Source organism: Mesoplodon bidens (assembly GCF_964165515.1).
Source record: "Mesoplodon bidens genome assembly, chromosome: 2".
Taxonomy (NCBI): Eukaryota; Metazoa; Chordata; class Mammalia; order Artiodactyla; family Ziphiidae; genus Mesoplodon; species Mesoplodon bidens.
This window is the reverse complement of record NC_138177.1, coordinates 160,670,992-160,695,079: the sequence shown is the minus strand read 5'-3', so window position 1 is coordinate 160,695,079 and position 24,088 is coordinate 160,670,992. Positions and strand designations below refer to the sequence as shown.

Genomic DNA, 24,088 nt, shown 5'->3' with positions numbered 1-24,088 from the left:
CTCTCTCCTTCCCTTATATAAAACTCTTTGAAAGCACTGTCTCCACTTCCTGTCTCATTTTCTCTTGGACGGTCTCCAGTCAGGCTTTTGCCTCTATTGCTCCACCAAAGCAGCTCTTGTCAAGGTCACCAAGACCCGGAGAACAGTCAGTTCTGATCCTCCCACACTTGGGGTCGCAGCTTTGCCACCACTATCCACTTTCTCCTCCTCGAAACACTTTCTCCACTTGGCTTCCACGACAGATGCAGGTCTTCCTCCTATTCTCTGGCTGTTCCTTCTCGGTCTTCTTGGCTGGGTCCCCCTCCTGTCCTTGACTTCTAGGAGTGGCCTAGGGCTCCATGTGTTAGAGTGGCCCTCTCTCTTTTCTCTCTACCCCCACTTCCTAGGTGACCTCATCCCGGCTCATTCAATACCATCCACATGTAGACAACGCCAGCCCTGACCCTCCTCCCGTACTGCAGACGTGTCATTCCCACTACCTTCTCCATGTCTGCACTGAGACTTCTAACTGGCATCGCGAACCTCACATGATTACAACTTCATCTTCCCAGTCACCTCAGCCAAAATCGTTGTAGTCTTCCTTGTCATTTTTTTCCTCACACCTGAGATCCAATCCATTAGCAAACCCTGTTGGCTCTCTGTTCAAAATAGATCCTAAATCTGATCACTTCTCACCACCTCCACTGCCACCACCCTGCTCCAGGCCACCATCATCTCTCACTTACATTGTTGCAGTAGTCTCCTAACCTCCACCCTTTACCCCCTGCAGTCTATTCTCAACCCAGCACCCAGAGGGATACTTTAAAAACTTAAGCCGGGGGGCTTCCCTGGTGGTGCAGTGGTTGAGAATCTGCCTGCCAATGCAGGGGACACGGGTTCGAGCCCTGGTCTGGGAAGATCCCACATGCCACGGAGCAACTGGGCCCGTGAGCCACAATACTGAGCCTGCGCGTCTGGAGCCTGTGCTCCGCAACAAGAGAGGCCGCGACAGTGAGAGGCCCGCGCACCACGATGAAGAGTGGCCCCCGCTTGCCACAACTAGAGAAAGCCCTCGCACAGAAACGAAGACCCAACACAGCCAAAAATAAATAAATAAATCAGTAAGTTTATTAAAAAAAAGAAAACAAAACTTAAGCCGGCTTATGTCACTTCACTGCCCCAAACCTTCCCATCTCACTCAGCATAAAATTTAAGGTTTTCATATGGGCCTCCAGGCTCTCATGGTCTGGCTACTGCTACTGACCTGACCTCCTCACCTCCACCCTCCCCCTCACTCATTCCACTCCAGCCACGTGAGTCTCCTTACTGTCCCTTGAACATCCCAGGCTTGCTCCTGCCTCAGGGCCTTTGCACTTCCTATTCCCACTGCCAGGAACACTCTTTCCTCAGATACCTACATGGCTCATTCTTCTCTTTCCTCCCTCAGGTCTTTACTCTACTGCTTCCTTCTCAAGGAGGTCTTCTAACTGGATCCCCTACTAAACGTTCAATCCTACTTCAACATCCCTTAGCCCCTTTCCTTATCTTTTATCATTGTCTAAAAAACTATGTATTTTACTTATTTAATTTTGTTTTCTTTCTCTCTCACACCCTAGGATGTAAGTAAGATGCACGAGGGTAGGGATTTTTGCCTGTTTTGCTCACTGCTATATCTCTAGTACCTAGAATAGTGCCTGGTGTGAGGTAGGTGTTTGATATATCCTGTACTCATAGAGTGAATGAGTGAACCACCCAGGGCCTCAGTCTCTTCATCTAGAGAATGGGTACACTAGTAGAACCTACCTCCTCTTGTGCTGGTGCCCAGCACAGGCCCTGGAACATAGTAGGTGCTCAGCAAGGCACTCTTCTCATCCCTCTGCCCTGCACCCATGTCATGTGTAGAGCAAGGGGTGGGCTGGGCCGGGCCCCATCTAGCTCCAACCCATGATAATCCTTGCCTCTTCCTGAGCCCTACTGGAGAGTGGCAGGAAGGGCCTTACCTGGGTGGATGTCCTGGAACAGGGACTTCCAGATGGTGTACTGCAGGGGGCCTGTGTACTTGGAGGTTGGGAAGTCTTCGTAGGTCAGATTGGTCTCATGGATTTTCCCTTTGAGCCTGGAAGGAGAGCAAGAGAGCAGGCCACATTGGGGGCTGGATTCCTGTCCCAGCACCTCAGGGCAGCTGGCATAGGGTGAGGTCATGTGTGGGAAGTCTGCTGGACCCAAGTGCCGACTCAAGTGCCTGCTTGTGCCACTTCCTAATTCTCTAGCTATTGCCCTCAGTTTCCTCATCTTTAAAATGGGTACTATGATAACACCTTCTTCCTAGGCTTGTGAGGATTACATGGCATAATGTATGTAAAATGCTTAGCATGGTACTTGGCTCAAGGTCAACACTGAATACATGATGTTAGCTATCAGTATTGGTCATTAACGAACCAATAATTAAGTGTTATTATTATTAAAGGCAGGTATGGAACGAGAGAGACCTGGGCTTGAATCCTGGCTCCCCCACATACTAGACGAAGGGCCTTGGCCAATTGCTATAGCTTCTTTGTGTCTCATTTTCTACATGTGTGAAATGGGGATGGCAGTGGTAACTACCTCCAAGGGGCTATTAGGATTATAATAATTTACATATTATTATTTATTATATATAATATCAACGTTATTATAAATAATATACTAGATAATATAAAACACATATTTGTAATATAATATAAAGCACATAAAACAAGTAATATCCTATATGATTATAAGTATTATATATAAAATAATATGAATACATAAAGCTTTTACCCTAGGCTCTGGCACATAGCAGATGTCCTGTGTATTTGATGGAGATTTGAATGAATGAATTCTCTGCTAACCACCCTATCTGCCTCCAATCCCAGCATCCCACAAGGGCCAGGGAGGGGACACCCCCTGGAGAAGATCCACAGCAGGCGGGTACTTACCGCTCAGACAGCGAGGCCACCCCGGCCAGGAAGGTGTGCCGGTCAGTTTCAGCCAGCCGCTCCTGCAGGATCTGGGCCCCCTCCTGCACCTTGCGCAGCTGCTGGCTGTAGCGCTGGACTTTCTGCTCGATGTCAGTCAGTGTGCGGGCCGTGTCTACCTCTAGCTCCTCCAGCATGGCCTTCTGCCGTTCCCGCAGCAGCCGGTGCAGCCGCTCAAAGACCTCCCCAATGGTGGTCCGCAGGCTTTTGGTGGAAGACTGTGGAGACAGTCATCAGGGGTCAGTCAGGGAGAGTGGATGGAGTGATCCCTGGGTGAGAGGAGGAAACCGAGCATCTTGGCATGCACAGAGGAAAGGGTGGGAAAGGCATGTCGGTGAGGGGATGGCACATGCAAAAGCATGGTGGCAGGAGAGAACTGGCATAGCAGGGACAGCAGATAATTGTTCTCCATTAGGAAACCAATGAAATGGTCCAGGTGAGACAATGAGGCTTGAACTAGGGGAGCAGCAGATGGACACGGCTTGAAAGACATTTGTAGGAGAGCCTCTTTGACCCCGGTGACCAACTGGCTGGCTGTAGGGGTACAGGAGAGACAGGTGTAAGGATGATGTCCAGATTTCTGGCTTGGGGGTGGGAGGGATGGGGAAGCTGGCAGGAGACGTGGGGGGCAGGGAGAGGATGCTGAGTTCAGTCTGGGAGAGAGTGAAAATTTTATTTATTTATTTATTTGGCTGCGCCACATGGCTTGTGGGATCTTAGTTCCCCAACCAGGGATCGAACTTGGGCCCACGGCAGTGAAAGCGCCGAGTCCTAACCACTGGACTGCCAGGGAATTCCCTTAAATTTTTATTTTTAAAAAAGTCACTCATGGGGCCCAAGCAAAGATGACGAGATCACAGATGTTAAAGAGCTTTATAAATGGCAACGTGCTGGGCAAAGCTTGGTGGTCACTTGCCCTGTCCCGCCACCCCGAGACCCTCTGGCCAGGGAACAAGAGCTGGGGGGTTAAAGCCATCGTCACAGGAGATAAGCATGGACTTCCGTGTTTCTCTCTGCCCCGAAGGGCACTGCCAGGCCCAGGAGGGGTTGAGTGGTAAAGGGCACAGCTTTGGTGCCCAGTGGCTCTGGGTCTCCAGCTGTGGCAACCTTAGTTGCCTGATATCTCTGAACCTTAGTTTTCTTATCTGGGAAAAGGGTATACAACGACATTGCAGGGCTATGGTAAGTGAGGGAACATTCACAAAGTGCATGGTATTGTTTGAGGTGCAGACCCAGAGCCTGGTTATTAAAACACTGGAACAGGCACATCCTAGAAGTCTTCGTGGAGAGATGACTTCTGAGCTGGGGCCTGAAGGACGGGCAGGATGTCAGGTGGGGGGTGTGGGCAGCGGGCCGAGGGGACAGCAGAAGGCAGGATGACACGGGGTACACAAGTGCGGCTCGGCTGCAGCAGCAGCGTGTGGGGCCTGCCTCTGCAATTTGACTTTGTGGGATCCTGGCTGGGAGTTCACGGAGTCAGAGACCCTGCTGTGTTCAGTGCCCAGGGCTCTGTGGGAGGCTCCACAAAGGCTCAATTAGGGCCTGTCCCCTCCCAGTCGTCGTGGCTGCCGGCTGCCTGAGGCAGGAAGAGCTGCTGGCAGTGGGCCAGCCTCCCTGCGCATGCCCACCCAGCACGCAGGGCAGACAAAGGGGGTGGCGGAGAGGCTGGGGATGAAGGGCCAGGCTGCCTGTGGCCTCCCGGAGCGCCCTCACCCAGGGAGGGCCAAGGCTGTGGCAGCGGCAGGTCACAGTGGGGAAGCTGGGGCCTGCCCTCCCTGCACCGTCCGCCACTGCCCTCCAAAGAGCCCCAGATCTCATGGCCACCCCTTCCGGCTGCTCTTTGGTGAATCTGCAGCAGCATTTGGCCCAAGGGCCACCCTCTACTCATAGAAATTTCTGGTTTGCCTCACACCTCTGTGGCTGCTCCCTCCCTGCCACCCCTGTTCCTGAGGACTCGGCCAGGCTGGCTCCTTTTGTTCACACCCTGCAACTCCCACCGCTTTGAGGATGGCTTCCAAGGCCATTTCGAAGGTCTTACATGTCTCCTGAGCGCCACATTCATCTCTCCACCTGCCTCCTCCACACATGCCCCTGGGTCCCACCAACTCACTGGTTCCACGTGTCAACTCCACATCTTTGCCAACAAACTTGCTGCCAGAGTGATCCTTCTAACGTGCAAACTGGGTCACAGCCGATCTCGTCTTTAGGGACCCTTCTTGGCTCCTTGATGACTAACTAGTACAGGCTAAATTTCTTAGCCTGGAATCCAAAGTCCTTAATCTGATCCCTGCTTACCTCTCTAGTGCTGCTGCATCGTAATTCCACCTGCCTAGAGTGGACCCCTCCCCCAGCAAATGCTTTATTCAACTGACAAACTCCTACTCATCCTGCAAGACCCAGATCAAAAGCCACCTTCTCTGTGGTACCTTCCTTAACTTTTCCAGGCAGTTAAATAGTTAAATGTTCCCAGAGCATTTTGTAAATATTCTGAATATACTGCCCCACATTTTATGTGGCTTCCCAGTTAGTGGATGAACTAACGGACCGGTAGTGGATGAACTACTGGTCCTCCCGGTAGGAATGACATCTTCCTTAGCCCTGCATCCCAGAGCCTGGCACAAGGCTGATGGTCAGGACCTGCTTGAGAGGTAAAGGAGGGAGGGGTCTTGCCCAAGATTGCTCTGTAGAGGTGGGTGCAGACTCCATCTTCTCTCTCAGGTAGGGGCCCAGTGTCCCCAGGACAAGAGGAGAGAAAGAGGCTGGGAGAGGGCAGCTCAGAAGTGGAACATCAGCCACCCCAGGAGCCCGAAATATGTCCCTGATGGGTTCTCCAGGCCTACCCGGCTTGCAGCCCACAAAGCCAGAGATCTCACTGAGGACATTCCAGCGTGAGGCTGGAATATGCACTAGGCTCAGACAGAACTGGACAGTAAGGTCTCAATTAGCTACTTATTAGCTGTGGGGCCTTAGGCCTGTCCCTCAACCTCTCTGGGCCTCAGTTTCCTTGCCAATAAAATGGAGACAACAACTATTCCTACCTCAAAAGGTGTATCTTTTTTCCCCACTCATTTGTTCCACAACTATTTACTGTGTGCTAGACACCGTGTAGGTTCTGGGGAATCCTGCAGTCATAGAGGTGACATTCTGTGCAGTTCGGCGAGACAATGAATGGGGAACACAGTTCCCAGCACAGAGAAAGCTTCAGCTAAACTGGTGTGTCTCATTTACTCTAGTTTTTTCTAGGGCAGAGCCAGCCCCGCCCCACTCCCAATCCCTTCAGTCACGACTGGGAGAGCAGCTCCCATCCTGACCCACCACATCCCTGGGAACACACTGGGGTTGGAAGAGCTGGGGCCATTTCAGAACAACACCCTGCCAAGAATGCGTCACTCGGTCAGGGCCGACCAAGGAAAACATTGGGCTGGGGGAGGGAGATCAGACGGGCCCTCAGGCCGGGCCATTGGAGGGGCAGGCGCCACAGGAAAGCCGAGTCAGGCACCAGGTGAAATATGACCTCCAAAGCATCCATAGGCATTTCTTGTATAAACATCCCAGTCCAGACAGGAAGCAGGGCTGGGGGAACTGGAGGGGAAGGTGGCCCCAGAGGACAACCGAGAGGTAGACAGATGGACAGGAAGGCAGGGGAGGAAAAGGTCAGTGGAGAAAAACAATGCGGGTAGGGAGTGGAGAGAAGAACAGAATGCTGGGGAGAAGAAACAGACCATAATATTCCCCTCTCATACAGACAGAGGCTTCCATTTGCTTCTCTTCACCTGAGAGGTGTGGGATCACCAGGCAGGTGGGGAAAATGAGGCTGGGAGAAGCAAAGAGGCCAGAGTCCTGTGACTGCTTCCCATCTGATGCCCACTGAGGGTCCTGCCCGGACGCACTCCAGAGTGTTCTCTGAAGAAATGTTCGTCATGACCTCCCTAAGACCCCACAGTGTGTTGGTGGCCAAGCTGGGTCGCAGGTCTGGATCTCCAATGGCCTCTCCAGGCCCCAGGGGGACCTCTGGAGGCCCAGAGCATTCCTAAGGCTCTGCTCCAGCTGATGCTGGCAGTGGCACCCCTGCAAATGGAGTGGAGCCACACTGAAATCACCCAAGAGCTTAGCAGCCAGGCCTGGATCCCCAGTGCTTGGTTCCAGAAGGACAGCAGAAATCAGAGCAAGCCTTGCCCAGTTAGAGGTATCTGTGGGGGACTTGGAGGGAGCCCCTTGGAAGTGTGCTAGGATCTAGAACATCACGGCTGGAAGGAGCCTGGCAGAGTCCCTACAGCACAGATGGGAAGACTAGGGGCCCAGATAAGTGTGCAGTTTACCCAAAGTCACACAGCACGGTAGTGGCTGGATCAGAACCCAGGGCTTTCCTCTCAGGTCAAGAAAAAAGGCTTTTCTTTTCAAACCACTGTGGCCAGAGCCTGCAGGGTTTGACGCTACTTTTCAGAGTCTATATCTCCACAGTCCGAGTTGAAGAGGGGAGCTGATACCAGGGCTGAGCCACAAATCATCAGGAGGGCTTCGAAGGAACATTCTCAGGATTGGCTCCTTGGGCAATGCGTGTGTTTAGCAACGGGAGAAAAAAAAAGACTAGGTACATTCTTCCAGCCCCGCAGGACGCCAGGGTTTTCCAAAGGGTCCCTGGTCCCACCTCAACTTTCACCCAAAGCAGGAAGGGAGAAAGGATCCCACTTGCCCTCAGTCATCTTGGAGTGGGTCCCCGCCCCATTTACCTTCAGGGAAGCCCCAGCCTCCGCCCCACCCCCATGCCCCGGCCTAACACCTGGAGTTTGGACCCTCGAAGCCCCGCCCCCACAGCAGGCCCAAGGCCACGCCCCCCAACTTCCCAACTGGTCCTGCCCCCACGAAGCCCCGCCCCCACCACAGCCAGCCCCGCCCCCACGTCCAGGCCGGGCTCACCTTGGTCTCCGCCAGCTGTCTCTTGAGCAGCTGCAGCGCCTCCGTGTGCTCCCGCTCACTGTCCTGAAGGGCCTGAAGCTGCTCCTTCAGCTCCCTCTGGAACACAGACAAGATCGGGATGGGGGCGCGGGCCAGATCCGGCCCGGGTATTCCGTGGTGATGCAGAGCCCAGGCCCGTCCACTGCGGGCACTGGAAGCTATCCTGGCCCCGTCTGTCTCCTGCCCCAGCACCCGCCTCCCTTCACAGTTTAACAACCACCACGTTCCACAGAGTCTGTCTCCTAAGTATCTCCGGAGTCTGTTCCCATCTTCCATCTGGAGTCTTGCAACAGCCTCCTCTCTGGCCATCCTAGGGGCTCTGGTCTCCCTGTTTCCAATCTACCTCCACACACTTTCTGACCCACCCTGATTTGCTGGCCAAGACTCCTTGCTTAGAATCCTCTGGCAGGAACCAAGGCTGTACTGCTGTCCAGGGCTACGACTGACTGCCAACATCCTCTGAGCGCTTCCGGTGGGCTAGGCACTGTTCTTAGACCTTGGCTTGTCATTTAATCCTCTCAATAACCCTGAGGTAGGCACTATTATCAGCCCCCTTTTCCGATGGAGACACTGGTACAGAGAGGTCAAGACACTGGCCCAGAGGCATACAGCTAAGCATGCAGGGGTAGTGCCAGAAATGGAACTCAGGAAGTCTGGTTCTGGAAACCATAATCATGACACCAGGTGACATGTTTTCTATAGTGATGACACCCATGATGAACAACAACAAAAATCCATGATAGACAACAGGTCAAATTTTTAAATAAGGACAGGACCGGTATTACTCGTTTTTCCTTTGCATCTGGTTCCTATACGGCTCAGCATGACACTGCTAGTCATCTTGTCTTTATTTAAAAATTTGATATTTTGTTCATCATGGGGGTTTTGGCATTAATTTTGATTTTTAAAAATTGCATTAGGGCTTCCCTGGTGGCGCAGTGGTTGACAGTCCGCCTGCCGATGCAAGGGACACGGGTTCGTGCCCCGGTCCAGGAGGATCCCACATGCCGCGGAGCGGCTGGGCCCGTGAGCCATGGCCACTGAGCCTGCGCATCTGGAGCCTGTGCTCCGCGGCGGGAGAGGCCACAACAGTGAGAGGCCCGCGTACCGCAAAAAAAAAAATTGCATTAGATATTATCTTGATTACTCAGTTTTTGGGCGCCTGCTTCAATTTTGCAGCTGAAGCAAGTGCCTCAGTCCCCTGTCCCTAGTCCCACCTCTGTCTCCACCATCCTTCCCCCATCACTCCCATCCAGCCAAAGCGGTCTTCTTCCTGTGCCTCACGCTGGGCTTGTTTCAGCCTTATGACTTTGCACTTGCTGCTTCCTCTGCCTGGTGCACTTCACTCTCAGATTTTCTCCCTGTGATTCCTTTGTAGCATTAACGTATCAACTCAGATGCTGCCTCCTCGGAGAGGTCTTGCCTGACCAGCCCATGCACAGCAGCATCCCTTCCACCCTCCTGTTTAGTGGTCTCCATAGCACCTCCTGCTGTCCATGATCTTGCTTATTTATTTGACATTGTGTTTACTGTTCATCTCCTCCATTGGCGTGTGAGTTTTATGAGGGCAAGAATCTTGTCTGGCTTGTCCACTGTTCCATCCCCAATGCTTAGAATAGTGTCCAGCACACAGTAGGGCCTCAGTAAGTATTTGCCAAATGAATGAATGGGATAGGGAGGCTGGTGGCCCCCAGTAGTTCTGGACTTTTAGCCCATTGTATCACAGCTCGTTGTTCTTCTGGCTGTCCGTTATCCATCCCCATGCAGGGCAGGCCCTCCCTACCGTTTTCTCTCTATATCCCCCATACCCATCAATGGCCTGGCACTGAGATGGGGCTCAAGGAAGTTTGCTTTGGGAGTGAATTTCCGTGGAAACAGCCTCTGAGCAGGGCCCGGGCTCCCTAGTCAGCCTGGGCTGTGAGTGATGCCAGGGAGTTGACTTCCCTGTTCACACTCACCTCCTGCCCACTCATCTCGTCAGAGCAGGGAGGGCCCTCAGAAAACATCTAGTCCAACTAATTTTACAGACTAAATAGCAACATGAGAAAATGGTCATGATGACACACTAAGGGAAACATGTAGAAAACAAAATGATCTGTGTTTACTATCCCTTATTCACTCAACAAGTATTTATTGAGCAATTATGATGTACCAGGCACTGTTGAGGCACTCGGGACACAGCAGAGAACCAGACAGATGCAGTCCCTACTAAAAGGGATCTTCCAGTCTAGTGGGGAAGACAGATAATAACAAGGAAAATAATAAAAGAATCAGAGAGCTACCCATTATGGTCTATGCTCTAGAGAAAATAAAGCCAAATGGGATGGGTGGCGAATTTAGGTAGCGTATCAGGGAAGGCTTCTCTGTGGAGGTCACACCTGAGATGACAGCTGAAGGATGAAGAGGAGCCAGCCTTGAAAATACGAGTCAGATAGAAAAATTGGAATAGCTGGTTTTGTGAGAGCAGAGAGCTTACATAGACATAATGACTGGAACTCTGGTAGCCATCTCAGGCTGTAAGGCAGCCAGAAAGATGGATGTGACAGGCTGAAACCAGAGAAATAGAAGGAAGATGCAGCCTGGGTCCCTGATGGGGTAGCCACACCATCACTGCACTCAGTGATATGCGAGGAAGCTTGCCCTCTGGAAAAAAGAAAAACAGCCCCAATTTATAGTGTTGGCCAATTTCCTTGGTGTAAAGGTTCCCCCCAAAGCCAATTTGAAGCTCTCCATGTGAGGTCACCAGATGCAGAGCTGGGAAGAGATTTGCACAACTAGTTCTCAGGAACTCAGGTGTGGCTCTGGCACACCACTGCCTGGGGTCCTGTCCTATAGACCTGTGTTACATGGGAGAGAAATACACCCCTATTTAATTTCAGCTACTCTGGGCAGCTCTCTATTACTAACAGCTGGAACTCATTCCTAATAGATTCATGTGCATCAGAGCCACTGGAACAGACGTATCGTGTTCACCTAAGACTACTCCTCTCTGACTGCCTGGGGTCTGTCCAGCTTAGGACATAGTCTGCTCGAGACACAGATTTTGAGGAGATGAACCAAATGCTACAACCCTTCCCCTTGGTAGTCCTCATAGACCCAGCCACCCAGGCAGCTCTTCAGAGTCTCCGAGAAAACTGCCCTGGAGGCCATGTTCCTCATATCACTCAGGGCACCCCAGGGACACGGTCAAATTCCTCCCTGCTTTCAGGGCCAGGGAACAACGGGATCCCGGGAGTAATGGAACACTCATTCGTCCATTCCGCAAACATGTGCTGAATGAGGCCTCCTTGGGCCCCACGTGCTGCTGTGTCAGCGACAGGGAGAGGGATGGGGTACGAGTCCCAACCCATGATGCCTCAGGAGGTGTGCAGATGGGCTGGGGGGAGACAGGGACATAGACACTCACATCACAGTGGATGCTGGAATAGTGGTACGGGACCCCAAAACTGCCCCTCCTCCACATTCCCCATCACAGTGAAGGGCACCCCCCACCCCCGCTGCCATCCAAGCCAGAAATCTGGGGGTCACCCTTGACATGGCCCACGCCCCCAATCCAATCAGTCATCAAGCTTGCCCTGGAATTTATTCTCTCCTCTCTATACCCACCACCCCAGTTCAGTTTTCATCACTTCTTTTCTGGACTGTGGCCCCAGGCTCCTCCCTGCCCCACAGAGCAGCTGGGGTAATCGTTTGACAGGACAGATGTGTCCCTGCCTCTCCTCCCTGGGCCGCTCTGCAGGATTTCTACATTGTCTGGGAGGAAGGGCAGGAAGCCTGAGTGTGGCATTCAAGGCCCTTCACTACTGGCCCCAAATTTCTTCTCCAGCCTTTTCTTTCTTTTTTTTTTTTCCTTTTAACATTTTTTAAAATTAGTTTCTGCTTTATAACAACGTGAATCAGTTATACATATACATCTGTTCCCATATCCCTTCCCTCTTGCGTCTCCAGCCTTTTCTTTTCATCCAGACCTGTACTGTTCAATACAGTAGTTACTAGCCATATGCGGCTATTGAAATTCAAATGAATTTAAATGAAATACAATTGAAATTCAGTTCCTCGGTTGTACCCGTTGCACCAGGTTGCACATTTCAAGTGCTCAATAGCTCCAGGTGACCAGTGGCTACGGCATCAGCATAGATGCAGAACACTTCCATTATCCCAGAAAATTCTACTGGACAGCGCTGCTCCAGATGCACTAAACAACTTGCAGTGCTCTCCGCCAGGCCTTTGCACATGCTGTTCCCTCTGTCTGGAATGCTCACTCACATGGTTTTCTCCACTTGTTAGGCTCATGCTCATCTTGTAAGGTCTAGATCAGACATCACCTCCACTGTGAAGCCATACCCCAAACTCCATTCTGTCCTCAGACAATCCTCTGTGTACAGAGCCTTCCCTCACACTATCTGGCACACACTGTATTTTAACAGCAAGGTGACCTGTCAGTCTTCTCCATGAGATATGGGCTCTTAGGCCAGGGACTATGTCAGATAGATTTTCACACTATCAGTACCTAGGACAGGGCCAGGCACAGAGTTTGCGGAATGAATCTGCCCACAGAAGAGGCTGGGCTGGGTCAGAGCTCACCTCCAAGAGGGTAGGAGGAGATCCCAGGGAGGCAGCTCTCCTCAGGTGGGCTACTGAGCCTGAGGGAACAGCTAACTTAGGAAAAACAAAACCTAGAACCCACAGAGCAAGACCAGGAGGCAGCCTGCTCTTTGTCACCCCCTCTGCCTTCCCTCCTTCCAGGCCTGGGACCAGACCTGATTCCCTGGGTTAGGAGACTGGCTTTGCCACCCACTAGCTTTGTGATGTTGGGCAGGTACCCTAACCTCTCTGTGCCCCAGTCCCTCGTCTGTGAAATGGGGATAACAATACCTCCTAGGGTTGGGAGGGTGAAATGAGATAACAGTAAGAAGTGTTCAACCACAGTGGAGAGCCTGGCCACACTGGCTGCTCGGGAGACAGAGAGGTCACCATGTCCCCCATGAGGCTCCTGGGTCACTTCTCCACGTCCCCACCGTTCACTATGTCCTGGCCCCTTCTTTCCTCCTCAGATGGCCAGAGCAGGAAGGAGCCCCAGGGACCATCTGGTCCAACAATCTGGATTTCTAGAACAAGAAACTGAGGTCCAAGAAAAGTGACTGAGTGGCCCATGGCCACACAGCTTTACAGAGAACCAACTGGAAAATTTCCTCCCAGCAAAGACCGACAGGAAACAGGAAGCTGTTGATAAACTCCTAAGCAATAGAGCTAACTGTGAGGAAGGACACTGGCCATGCCGGAGGCTCAGAACCATGTCTGGAGGTGTTATGGTTTGGGTTTGAACTTCACAGGCATCATGTCACTTAATTCTCACAATTCTCACAACACCACTTAATTCTCTTAATTCTCACATGTCACTTAATTCTCATCATGTTACTTAATTCTCACTAATTCTCATGAGGTTAGTGCCTTTATCACCTCAGTCTTACAGAGAGGGAAATGGAGGCTCAGAGAGGTCAGGCAGGTTGCCTAAGTTCACACAGCTCATAAGAGTCAGAAGTGGGGATCTGAGTGACTCCAAAATCCATGCTGGAAACCACTCGGCCTCTCTGCCTCCCACTCAGTTCAATACAGCCATCATGTCCGGGCACCCACGGTCAGGCGGAGTGCCAGCCGCTCCGAGTCTGCAGGTTCTAGGGGAGGCAGAAATGCAAATAGGTAGACTGTAAGGGAGAGCAGGACAACGCGGAGGGAACACCAGGAAGCCGGCTGTGTGTGTGACACCCTCCCTCCCACCTCAGCTTCCAAACCTGTGAAGTGCAGCTAATGACAGTGCCGGCTCTGTGGTTGCTGTGAGGATTAGGTGACTTAATACCTGACCTGAAGTGAGGCACAGGAAATGCTCAGTCACTCGTAGTTATTGTCATTAGCATCACGATAATTATAATTGTATGTGAGGGCTTCCCTGGTGGCGCAGTGGTTAAGGACCTGCCTGCCAATGCAGGGGACACAGGATCGAGCCCTGGTCCGGGAAGATCCCACATGCCGTGGAGCCACTAAGCCTGTGCACCACAACTGCTGAGCCTGAACTCTAGAGCCCGCGAGCCACAACTACTGAAGCCTGAGCACCACAACTACTGAAGCCTGCGCGCCACAACTACTGAAGCCCGCACGCCTAGAGCCTTAGGCGCGCAATGTGCTCCGCAACAAGGGAAGCCACCGCAGTGAGAAGCCCCTGCACCTCAACGAAGAGTAGCCCCTGCTCGCCACAACTAGAGAAACCCTGCGGGCAGCAACAAAGACACAACGCAGTCAAAAATAAAAAATTTTTTTAAATAAATAAATAATTGTATGTGCAATAGGGACTAAGAACTGGGAGTTTCTTGGAGAGAGTTTATTTCTGATGAGAGGATCAGGGAAGATGGATGGATGGATGGATGGATGGGCACGGTCCCTTCAAGTCTCCAGGGCGGGGCCAGAGCATTCCAGGTGGAGCAACAGGGGCACACCTGGTGCGTGCAGGAAGTGGGGTCAGTTGGGGATGGTGGGAGCCAGGTATGTGGGTGGAGTCACAAGTTGGAGAGGCCAGTTGGTCTAGCAGGGGTGAGGGCAGTGTGGGTGGGATGGAGGATGCCTTGGAAGTCAGCCTGGGGAAGCTGGACTCCGCAGGCCCCATCAACTCTGGGGCAGGGCAGGAATGAGGGATGGGAGGAGGGCCCTTCTGAGGGCAGACTCATAGCTCTGTACCCCTCCCTCTGGAGAGAGGGCAGAGTCAGGGCTGGTGCAGACCTAAGCACACAATTATGCAAATATGTCAGCTGAGAGGCTCTGGGGCTCCCACAGGCATGGACAGGCCAGGACTCGGGCAGTCACTGAGGGGGAGAACAGAGACCCAGGGCCCACATGTCCCAAAGGCCAGACCTCCCCCCCTACAAAGCCATCCCTCTCCCGGCCCAGAGGAAAAAGCTGTTGCCGGAAGCCATCTCCCCTGGCTTCAGGGACCAACACCCCCTCCCCCCGACCCCCAGTCACTAAGCAGTGCTGCCCAGTGGAAATAGCATAAACTTGGGCGTCAGAAAAACCTGGGTTTGAATCCTGCCTGCGTGCCCTTGGGTAGATCATTTCCTCCCCTCTCAGTGTCCACCTCTCAGAGCCTTACCTATAAAATGAGGACCGGAGCCACTGGCGAGGGTGCGATCAGGATTAAATGAGAGGACACCCTTGAAGGGCCCAGCATGGCGTGGCACACAGTAGGTGCTCAAGGCCCCTCCCGTTCTCCGTGCCCAGTTACCGCCTTCCCTTCCCCTCTCTGCCCCAAGGGGACGCCAACTCTTCATACAGCAAACTGAATTTGCCTCTTTTCTCCTTTCCCCCAATCTCTCTTCTACTCGCAGCCCTCTGATGTCCTGGTCCTCCGACAGACCTGAACTCTCATCCATCTTCTCTGCCTCTGAGCCCCAACCCTGTCCACACTGAGCCTCGCGGTCTCTGGCAGGCAGCACCTCATGGCTGCTCCCCCTCCTCCAGGCTGGCCCCCACCTGTCCCACCTGCACGCTGCCCCTCAATGCACACCGACCAGGCCAGCCTCGCCTGCTCCAACCTGTTCCTGGCTCCCCCGAATCTCCAGGATCAAGTCCAAGCTCCTTGGGCAGGGGTGGCACATTCAAGGCGCTTTATGAGCTGGTCAAGCCTCCCTTTCCCACCCCTTCCCCTGCAGCTACAAGGAACCACTGGCTCCTCTCCATGCCTGCCCCTGGCTGACTCAGATCATCTGAGTCTGAGTTCTAGCTTCAGCGACACTTATTGGGTGTGTGATCTTAGGCACAGTTTCTGAGCCTCAGTTTCCTTATGTATAAAAGGGGGCAATGAGACCCACCTCCTAGGGCTGCTGTGAGGATTAAACGAGAAAGGGTGCCTGCCCCTGGCACTCTCTGCACCCAGGCAGTGGGGCTGTGGATGTTGTTATTCCCTCTGTCTGTAACGTCTCCTTTCTCTGCTCTCAGGATTCAGCTCAGTTGTCAGTTCCAGGGGGACCTGGGCAACGCTGACTTATGGCCAAAGGAGCCTAGGACATGACCTTGCAGCTTCTGGGCCTATCCCCCAAGAACCACTGCAGGGTCAAGCTTGTCCTGCTCTCTCCTGGGCCCAGGACCTGGCCCTCAGTTAGCTACAGCAGGAGTGTCGACTGAAGAAATTATTGAATGAATCCCTGAATCCAAGATAGAACCATCTCCAAATCCTCCACACCTGCCCCAGTGTTCAAGCAGAATTCAAGGTCCGGAAGGTAAATGATGCTGTGAAAATAGCACTGGACTGAGATTCCAGGGAGCTGGGCTCTGGACCAACCTCGGGCAAGTCAGTTTCCCCATCTGTAAAGTGGGGAGAGGATGGAAGTGGACGGTTTCTGAGGTCCCTCCCCATTTGGATGCTCCCTGAGGCAGTTAGGGTTTTGGTGAGGAGGTTGAGTTCTGAGCCAGACAGACCTGAGTCTGAATCCCAGCTCTGCCTCCTGCTTGCAGTGTGACCTTCGGCAAGTTACTGAGCCTCAACGTCTTCTTCTGTGAAATGGGGCTGATCCTAGTCCCACTGGGGCAGTAGGGAAAGGGAAAACGGCTGCTGTGAGGATTCAATGCCCGTAACAGCACCTGGCACATAACAAGTGTCCAATACCCTCTGACTACTGTTTTCTTTAGTGTTGTTACTGTTTCTGTTGTCACTTCCTACCAGATCCTTTTCTCTCTAGAAAATAAACATCCTGGGTCCCCAACTTCAATTCTGAGTTTTGACACCGTGGCCTGTGCTTAGCCAAGGTGTCCTGGATGAACAGGCTTTCCTGGCTGCTGACTGACAGACACCTGTGAAGAGGGAAGTAGAGATGCTAACAGCAGCCCAGGGTCTGACTCATTGCCAGCCTCGCCCCCATGGAGGCTGCTCTTTGCACACAAATCCTGCCCTCTCTTGGGAAAAGTAACATCAGAGGCCACTTCCCCAGGACACAGACAACCTGGCTGCCTCCCTGTCCACAGTACAAAATAAAGCGCCTTCGCATCAGTTGTCTCTGGATAGGCAGCAACTCTCTCTCCCTCTTTATACATTAAGTGGACAGTTCTGTTCTTATTTCCACTTCCCAGGTTGGGAAAGGGTGCAGAGAAGGCAGCACCTTCCACTCAGCTGCGAGAAGCCAGCGCCAGGATTTGAATCCAGTCCCCCAGCTCTGTTCTTTCCCCGTGTGGCTGCCTCGGCGCCTCTGGATCCCCCTGCCCAACTCCCCAGGGCTCCCATCCCAGGCTGATCCACTGCTGTCTCCCTTGGCGTGAAGGAGGCCTTGGGAAGGGCTCCAGTGGTCACATGAGACCTGGAGAGGGTGGCTGGGACTGCATCCAATCCCTCCTCTGGAGGTTAGGAAGCTGAGATGGCCAGAGAGCCGGATGCCATGCCTGAGCAAGATGCCATCCAGCACCTGCCCTCGGTGCATCAGCTGGCACAGGCAGACTGTGTCCTTAGCCTGACCCTGTGCTGAGTACACTTACAATACAAAGACAGGCAGCGTGCGGGGGAGACAACCACCCAGCCCTCAGAGGCAGCTCGGAGGCCATGTGTGGCCTGTTAGCTAAGCTTAAAATCCTGGCCCTGCCATTTACCAGCTGGGTGACCAAACAAGTCACTGAATTCCTCTGAGCCTCTGTTTTCTTATCTGTAAAAAGAATAAATTACAGTACCCACTCGACAGGGTGTTATGAAGATTAAATGAGGCAATACCAGAAAGGCGCTTAGTATAGTCCCAGGCAGTGGGCTCAGTAAGCATTGGCCAAGAAGCCCCCAAACCCTTCTGAGATGGGGCTCCTTCCATCCTCTTTGCTCTATGGTCCAGTGCTCAGCAGTGAAAAAAAAGGGAAGGTACATGCACACACACACACATACACACTCACACACACACACAAGACATGCTCACAGGCCGTTTACACAACAAAAATTCTGTAGAACTAGAAAGCAAATCTTTAAGAAAAAGACCATGTTTTTCCAAGGGGTAGAATTATGGGGGGATTTTAACTTTTACATTATATAGCTCTGTTTATTATGTTAATTTTATAATCAGAAAAAATAAAGATATTTAAAAATTGTCTTGTGCTACTGTGTGCCAGGCACAGCATCAGGCACTTTTGATACAGCCTTCCTAACCCCTACAACATCTGTCCCAGGAAGGTCATGTTATCCCCATGTTCTAGATGAGCAGGTGGAGGCTTAGAGAAGTGAAGTGATCTGACCAAGGACACACAGATTATCAGTGACGATGCCAGGATCTGACCCCAGTATTGGAATCTGGGGTACAAAGCGATTCTGCCTGGCAGGTCAGGGAAAGCTTCATGAAGGAAGTGATATCTGCGCTGAGCCTGGAAAGCTGAGTAGGACTTCTGTAGGCCTGGGTTCTCAGCCAGGGGTGAGTGATTTTGACCCTAGTGGACATTTGATGAAGCCTGGAGACATTCTTGGTTGTCAGAGCTTGGGGTGGGTGGTGCTACTGGCATCCAGTGGGTGGAGGCCAGGGATGCTGCTAAACATCCTACAATGCACAGGATTGCCTTGCATAACAAAGACTTATCTGGCCCCAAATGTCAATAGTGCCAAATATGATGTAACATACTAGAGCTGTCATTTATCGAGTGCTTACTATGTGTCAAGTTCTGTACCAAGTTCTTGCAAATGTCATCTTACTTAATTCAACCCCATTATTCCCATGCTGTGAACGAGGGACCTGAGGCTCAGAGATGATAAGGAACTTCCCAAAGGTCACACAGCCAGAAACAGGAGTGCAAGATTCGAGCTGCCTGAATACAAAGCCAGAGCCTTTAACCTTTCCGCTCTGCTGCCTCCAGGATTTATAATAAATGAAAAAAGCTCCAGGCCAACTGCTAAGCAGCAGGGTGTGAGGAGACTCGGGCTGAGCCAGGAGTAGCCTCCTCTGGCCGCAAGGCCTTGGGAAAGGTCCCCCCCACCCCAGGGCATTTCCCCATCTGTTAAATGAAGTTTGCATCAGGCTATCTCCAAGGCCCTGCCGGCTCTGAGTCTGTTATTCTCCAGGAGAGGGGTCCAAGCCCAGGCTCCAGGAGCCCTGGGGACAAACCACCAGCTGCTGGGAGAGGAAGGGGTGTGATGGGCAGGCTCAGCCTCATTTCCAGTGCATAACTAGCTAATGAGCCCCACTTCCCCGTGAAGAGAGGGGGTGGGATGGTGAGGGTGGGGAGTGGCTTGAACCTCACCCAGGAGCTTACTTCTCCAGTGGGAGGCATGTTTCTGTGCTACTTTCTTGCCAAGCCCAAAGGAGGCACCAAAGCAAGGCCTCCTGCTCAGGTGAGAGGCAGGTCTGGGCATTTGCCCAGCTGGGCACATGAGTTCTCAGAGGTAGAAGGAGAAAGAATGGGAGCACTTGCTGATCCAGCCCCTACCAAGTGCCAGGCATCTCAATAGCAGGTTCATCTCAGGTCAGCCTCATGAAAATCCTGGTAGGAAAGAATCATCCTGACCCTGGTTTACAGGCGAGAGAATCAAGGCTTCCATGAAGACATGTGCTGATTACACAGACAGTGCTAAAGAAAGGTTTGGAACCCAAGTGTGACTGACCCCAGGACAGTACACTAGAGGGTAAGTGAGTGGCAGTCCTCTTTTTCTTTTCACCCAAGAATGACAGCGTTTCAATAACGTTTGGGGAAAATATATGTTCAATTTCTCCTGCCTGCCCCAGGTCATGGAATGGACTGAAAAAAACCACAACACAATAATTTGGATTTCCTGGTTTGCAGACAGGGGAACCAAGCCTTGGAACACAGAGCTCTCTCCAGCTAGCAAGTCAGACAGGGAGAGGAGGGGGTGAGCAGGAGGGGTGGGATGCAGCCAGGGTCAGGCTGAGCTTTCTTGGCCGGCACTCTCACGGTCTGGCAGTGTGGCTTTGGGTAAGTCACATCACCTCTCTGGACCTCAGTCTCCACATCTACATAATGAAGACATTGGGCAGATGGTTTCAGAGAGAGTCCCTTCAAACTCACGACCTGCACCTAGTCCTGTCCAAGCTTCTCTCCTCTTCCCTGTTTATGTGATTTCATAGACGGGGAGATGGGGATACCAGTGCCTGGCACAAGGGGCTCTGGGGGTGGACGGTCAATGCCAACCTTGTACAAGCTCCCAGAGCCCCCAACTCTTGCTCTCCATCCTCAAACAGCCAAACTGGAAGGGAGTCAGTGGTGGTTGGGGATTAAAGGGGCAAGGAGTGGGTAAGGTGAACATGGAGTCATTTCTCCTAGGGCCAGGGCATCTGCTGGTGCAGGCTGGCTCACAGAGATTCATGTATAAGCGGGGGGGGGGTGACCCCCTACAACAGGGAAAATAGTTATTTAGCTCCTGCTTAAGGAGTCAAAAACCTTCTTCTTCCGAAGGCTCCACAGCCTGGGCCAGCTCAGGTCAGGACTAGTCATTCATTCAGCCTTTACTGATGTTCACTGTGGGCCAGGCCTTGTGGCAGGCTTTGGGGCCATAGATACGATGACTAAGAGACTTCTCTTGGGGACTGTGTGCTAGCCTGGTATCCCAAGGCCAAATAAACGGGGCTGCTAGATTTAAATGGTTTAGCTTGAGAAAAAGATTCCAGGCTCAAATAACCTTGGGAATCATTTTATTAAACACAGCAAAATGGGTTTCTTTGCTACAAGATTTCTCCAAGCCTTTAATATACAAATGTACATTGAGAATCCTCCAAGGAGGGTATAGAGAATATACTATATTTCCCAAATATAGCTAATCTTGGAACACTGTTTTTTTTAAAAAACATTATACTTATTAATAGAGATTGGGAAGATGCAGCTCTAATGCTATTGTTTTGGCCAGTGGAGCTTAGAGAAGGCTTACACAGAGAGGGCATTTGAGCAGGGCTTTGAGAGTTGAGTAGGAGTTAGTCCGTGAGGACCGGAAGGCTTAAGGGAGACCAATTACAGTCCTAGGCTGACTATGTTCAGGTTACCCTGCATGTACTGTTTCATTTAGTCCTCAAGGTCCTGATGCGGGTGACAGAGCTAAGGGGGTCACCAAAAGTCCCTGGAGACTTCTAGAGGTCCACCTCCCTCGCTTTTCTTTTCTTTTTTTTTTTTTTTTTGCGGTACGCGGGCCTCTCACTGTCGTGGCCTCTCCCGCTGCGGAGCACAGGCTCCGGACGCGCAGGCTCAGCAGCCATGGCTCACGGGCCCAGCCACTCCGTGGCATGCGGGATCTTCCCGGACGGGGGCACGAACCCGTGTCCCCTGCATCGGCAGGCGGACTCTCAACCACTGCGCCACCAGGGAAGCCCCCTCGCTTTTCTTGAATCACCTCACCTTCGGGCCTTATTCTCCAAATCTGGAGTCTTTAAGTCCTGTCCTCACTCTCAACCTGGCCTCTACTGTGATTTAAACCCAGGATGGTCTTTACAGTATCTGAACTTGATCCCAGCCTTAGCCCCTCATACACCTTGGCCTAGCCCCTGGCACCCAAACCTGCTCTCTCAGTAGTTTGCTGACACTCATTTAGACCCTCTCTTAGATTTAACCCTGACCTGCCCAGAGCGATCTAGCCCAGGTACTGCTCCCCAGGCCCTGCTGCATACCTGATTGAACCCCAGGTCAGCATGCCCCAAAGCCTGTAGCTCAGCTACTCCGTGTAGTCCAGACTCATCCTCGGATGGCGGCCCCACCTCCTGTCTAGCCCCGACTTTGTCGCATTCCCCATCTGTGTCTTTGTCTCCAACTCAGTCCTGAACCCTTCTTAGGTGGGTCCTGTCTCCAGGTCTAGCCCCATGACCCTTACAGTGGCCCTGCCCTTGCCCAGCTCTGATTCAGCTCCGTCCCTAACCTTGTCCAGGCGGTACCTGGTTCAGCTCTGATCTCATCTGTCCCTGCAGTTCCACTCCATTGGTGATCTCTCCCCAACTATGGACCCACCCCGCCCCCACTTCAGGTCTCTCTGAGACCCCGCCTGGTGAGCACGGACCAAGGCCCCACCCTCAACACCGCCTCCTCGCCTCGGCCCCGCCCCGTCCTAATTCTGATAGGGCCCTGACCCTGCCGGCGGCCCCGCCCCATGGCAATTCTGACTGGGCCCTGCCTGCGGTCCAACCCTGACCCCGCCCCCGGGCCGGCCCCGCCCCCGCCCCAGGCCCGCCAAGCGGCTCACCTGCAACTCTTCGAAGGCGTCATCGATGCCCGTGACCTGGTGCTGCTCGTGCAGCGCGGGTTCATCGCAGAAAAAGCAGAGCAGCGCGCGGTCCGTGAGGCAGAAGAGCTTGACCTTGTCGTGTGCCTGGCAGGGTCGCGCGGCACGGCGTGCACTGAGGATGGCGTCCAGCGGGAAGGCGCTGTAGCGCTCCACGATGTTGGCCAGCTTGAGGCTGGGCGCGAGCGCGGGCTCGGCAAACGTGCGCCGGCACTCGGGGCAGTCGCGGGCGCCCTGAGCCTCCTGCCTCACCCAGTGCTCGGTGATGCAGCGGCGGCAGAAGTAGTGCTCGCAGCCCAGGCTCACCGGGTCCTGGTAGATGCTCAGACAGATAGAGCAGAGCAGCTCGTCCTTGAGGCTGCACGCCATGGCGCCGGGGACGGCGGAGAGGGTCCCCAGAGATGCAGGGGGCCGGCTGGAGAGCGCGACGCTGTCGGGGGCAGCACCTAGGGATGGGTGCGGGGAGCAGGCCCGGAGAAGCAGGACCTACAGGAGAAGGAATGGGTGCTATCTGGGAGTGGGGTAACGCGAGTAAGAGGTGTGGGGTAGAGACTACCCGGGAAGCGAGCCCAGGAAGGTGGTCTCGAGGCAGAGGGTGACCCGGAGCGATGGGTGCTGGAGGAAGGGAGCCGTGGGTGTCTGAGGGAAGGTGCTCCTAGCAAGAAGCTTCTAGGGAAAGGGGCAGTCAGAAGGGACGTGTGCTGGGAGAAGGGGATCTAGGAGGGGGGCGGAGGCCTTGGGGGGCTGTAATACCGGTATGGGTGCGGTGGGGGGAGGGGGAGAAGCTGGGGATGGGGAGTTCAGGGGGAGGGGAAGCCAGGCAGAGCCTCACCTCGGCTGTGCCTGGCAGAGGAGAGGAGGGCTGTGAGCACGCTCAGCTGCCCGATCCCGGCCCCAAGACCCGGCCCCGCGCGGCCCCTTACCCCTACCGGCTCAGCGGCCACTGCTCCGGTCCGAGCGCAGCCTCTCAACCCGGAACCAGCCGAGCCTGAGTAGCCGGCGGAGGTGGCTCCCTCCCCGCCCCCGAGGGCGGGGCCTCAATGACTCCGCCCCCGCGGCGGGCGGGGGAGAGGAGGGGCGTGGTCCGGCCTGCAGCCAGCTGACCCCCCTCCCCGCCCCCACCATTCTCCAGCTCCCGGGGGTACGAAACCCAGCTGTTCCTTCAGGGTGTGCACTTGGAACAACATCCAGGTCTCGCTTGGGGTCCCTGCGGCGCATGGGGGCTGGGGAACAGCTAATTTGAGAGGATAACGAATAAAGGAGGCATATCTTGTTGGGTCATCAATGTGAAGATTTGGGAAAAAATATTTTGTATTAAAACAAACACGGATATGTTGTTTAATCTGCATAGAATACAACTTTTGCATAAAATATAAAGATAAAACTCGAGAAATACCCTGCTTGCTTAGAGCAATTTCAAGTCCCTCACACTCCGAAGCCCTGGGGTCCCATTTCCTCTTCACTTTCTTAAGGAGTGCTAGCTGGAGAAGTTGGAGAGCCCTGGCCCTGACTAATGTCTGACCCAAGGAGTTGTGTCCACTCAGCAGACATTTCTGGAGTGCTATATTGTGTGCCTGGCGGTGGAGGTAGAAGGGGGAGGAGGGAGCAGGAGAGAGGGAGGAAGAGTAATAGGAGACCTTGACTTGTATGCCAGATGGAGAGGGGATAAGGGATTTCTAGGCAGAGGAGGCAGCATGTGCAAGAGCATGGAGGCGTGAAAGGGGAAGGCACATTTGGGGAAGTGCAAGTGGTTCTCTACTGTTGGGGGTGGGGTGGGAAAGGGGCTAGGGTGAGGTGGAGGACATTGAGGGTCATGGTGATGGATTTCCTGAAAACAGTGAGCTTTCAAGCAGGGGAATGACCTGGTCTGATGTGGGTTTCAGGAAGCAAGGAGATGCTCATTATCCCATCAGCAAGATGAAGGCAGGGATGCTTTCTGATG

The 24,088-nt window shown here is 53.2% G+C and overlaps 1 protein-coding gene across 2 annotated transcripts in view; it reads right to left on the bottom strand.

The window, feature by feature from the left end:
* The window catches only part of TRIM62 (tripartite motif containing 62), a 32,677-nt gene extending 9,306 nt beyond the window's left edge, over positions 1–23,371 (bottom strand). The window contains exons 1-5 of one of the 2 annotated variants that reach the window (XM_081224606.1): positions 23,070–23,371; positions 22,108–22,632; positions 7,893–7,988; positions 2,937–3,193; positions 1,980–2,095 (exon numbers count right to left, since the gene is read on the bottom strand). In XM_081224606.1, coding sequence (XP_081080732.1) covers positions 1,980–2,095; positions 2,937–3,193; positions 7,893–7,988; positions 22,108–22,515 — 877 coding nt within the window. In that variant the 5' untranslated portion in view covers positions 22,516–22,632; positions 23,070–23,371. The remainder of the gene's footprint in view (positions 1–1,979; positions 2,096–2,936; positions 3,194–7,892; positions 7,989–22,107; positions 22,633–23,069) is intronic. The other variant, XM_081224605.1, reaches the window with a different exon arrangement.
* Positions 23,372–24,088: the final 717 nt, after the last annotated feature.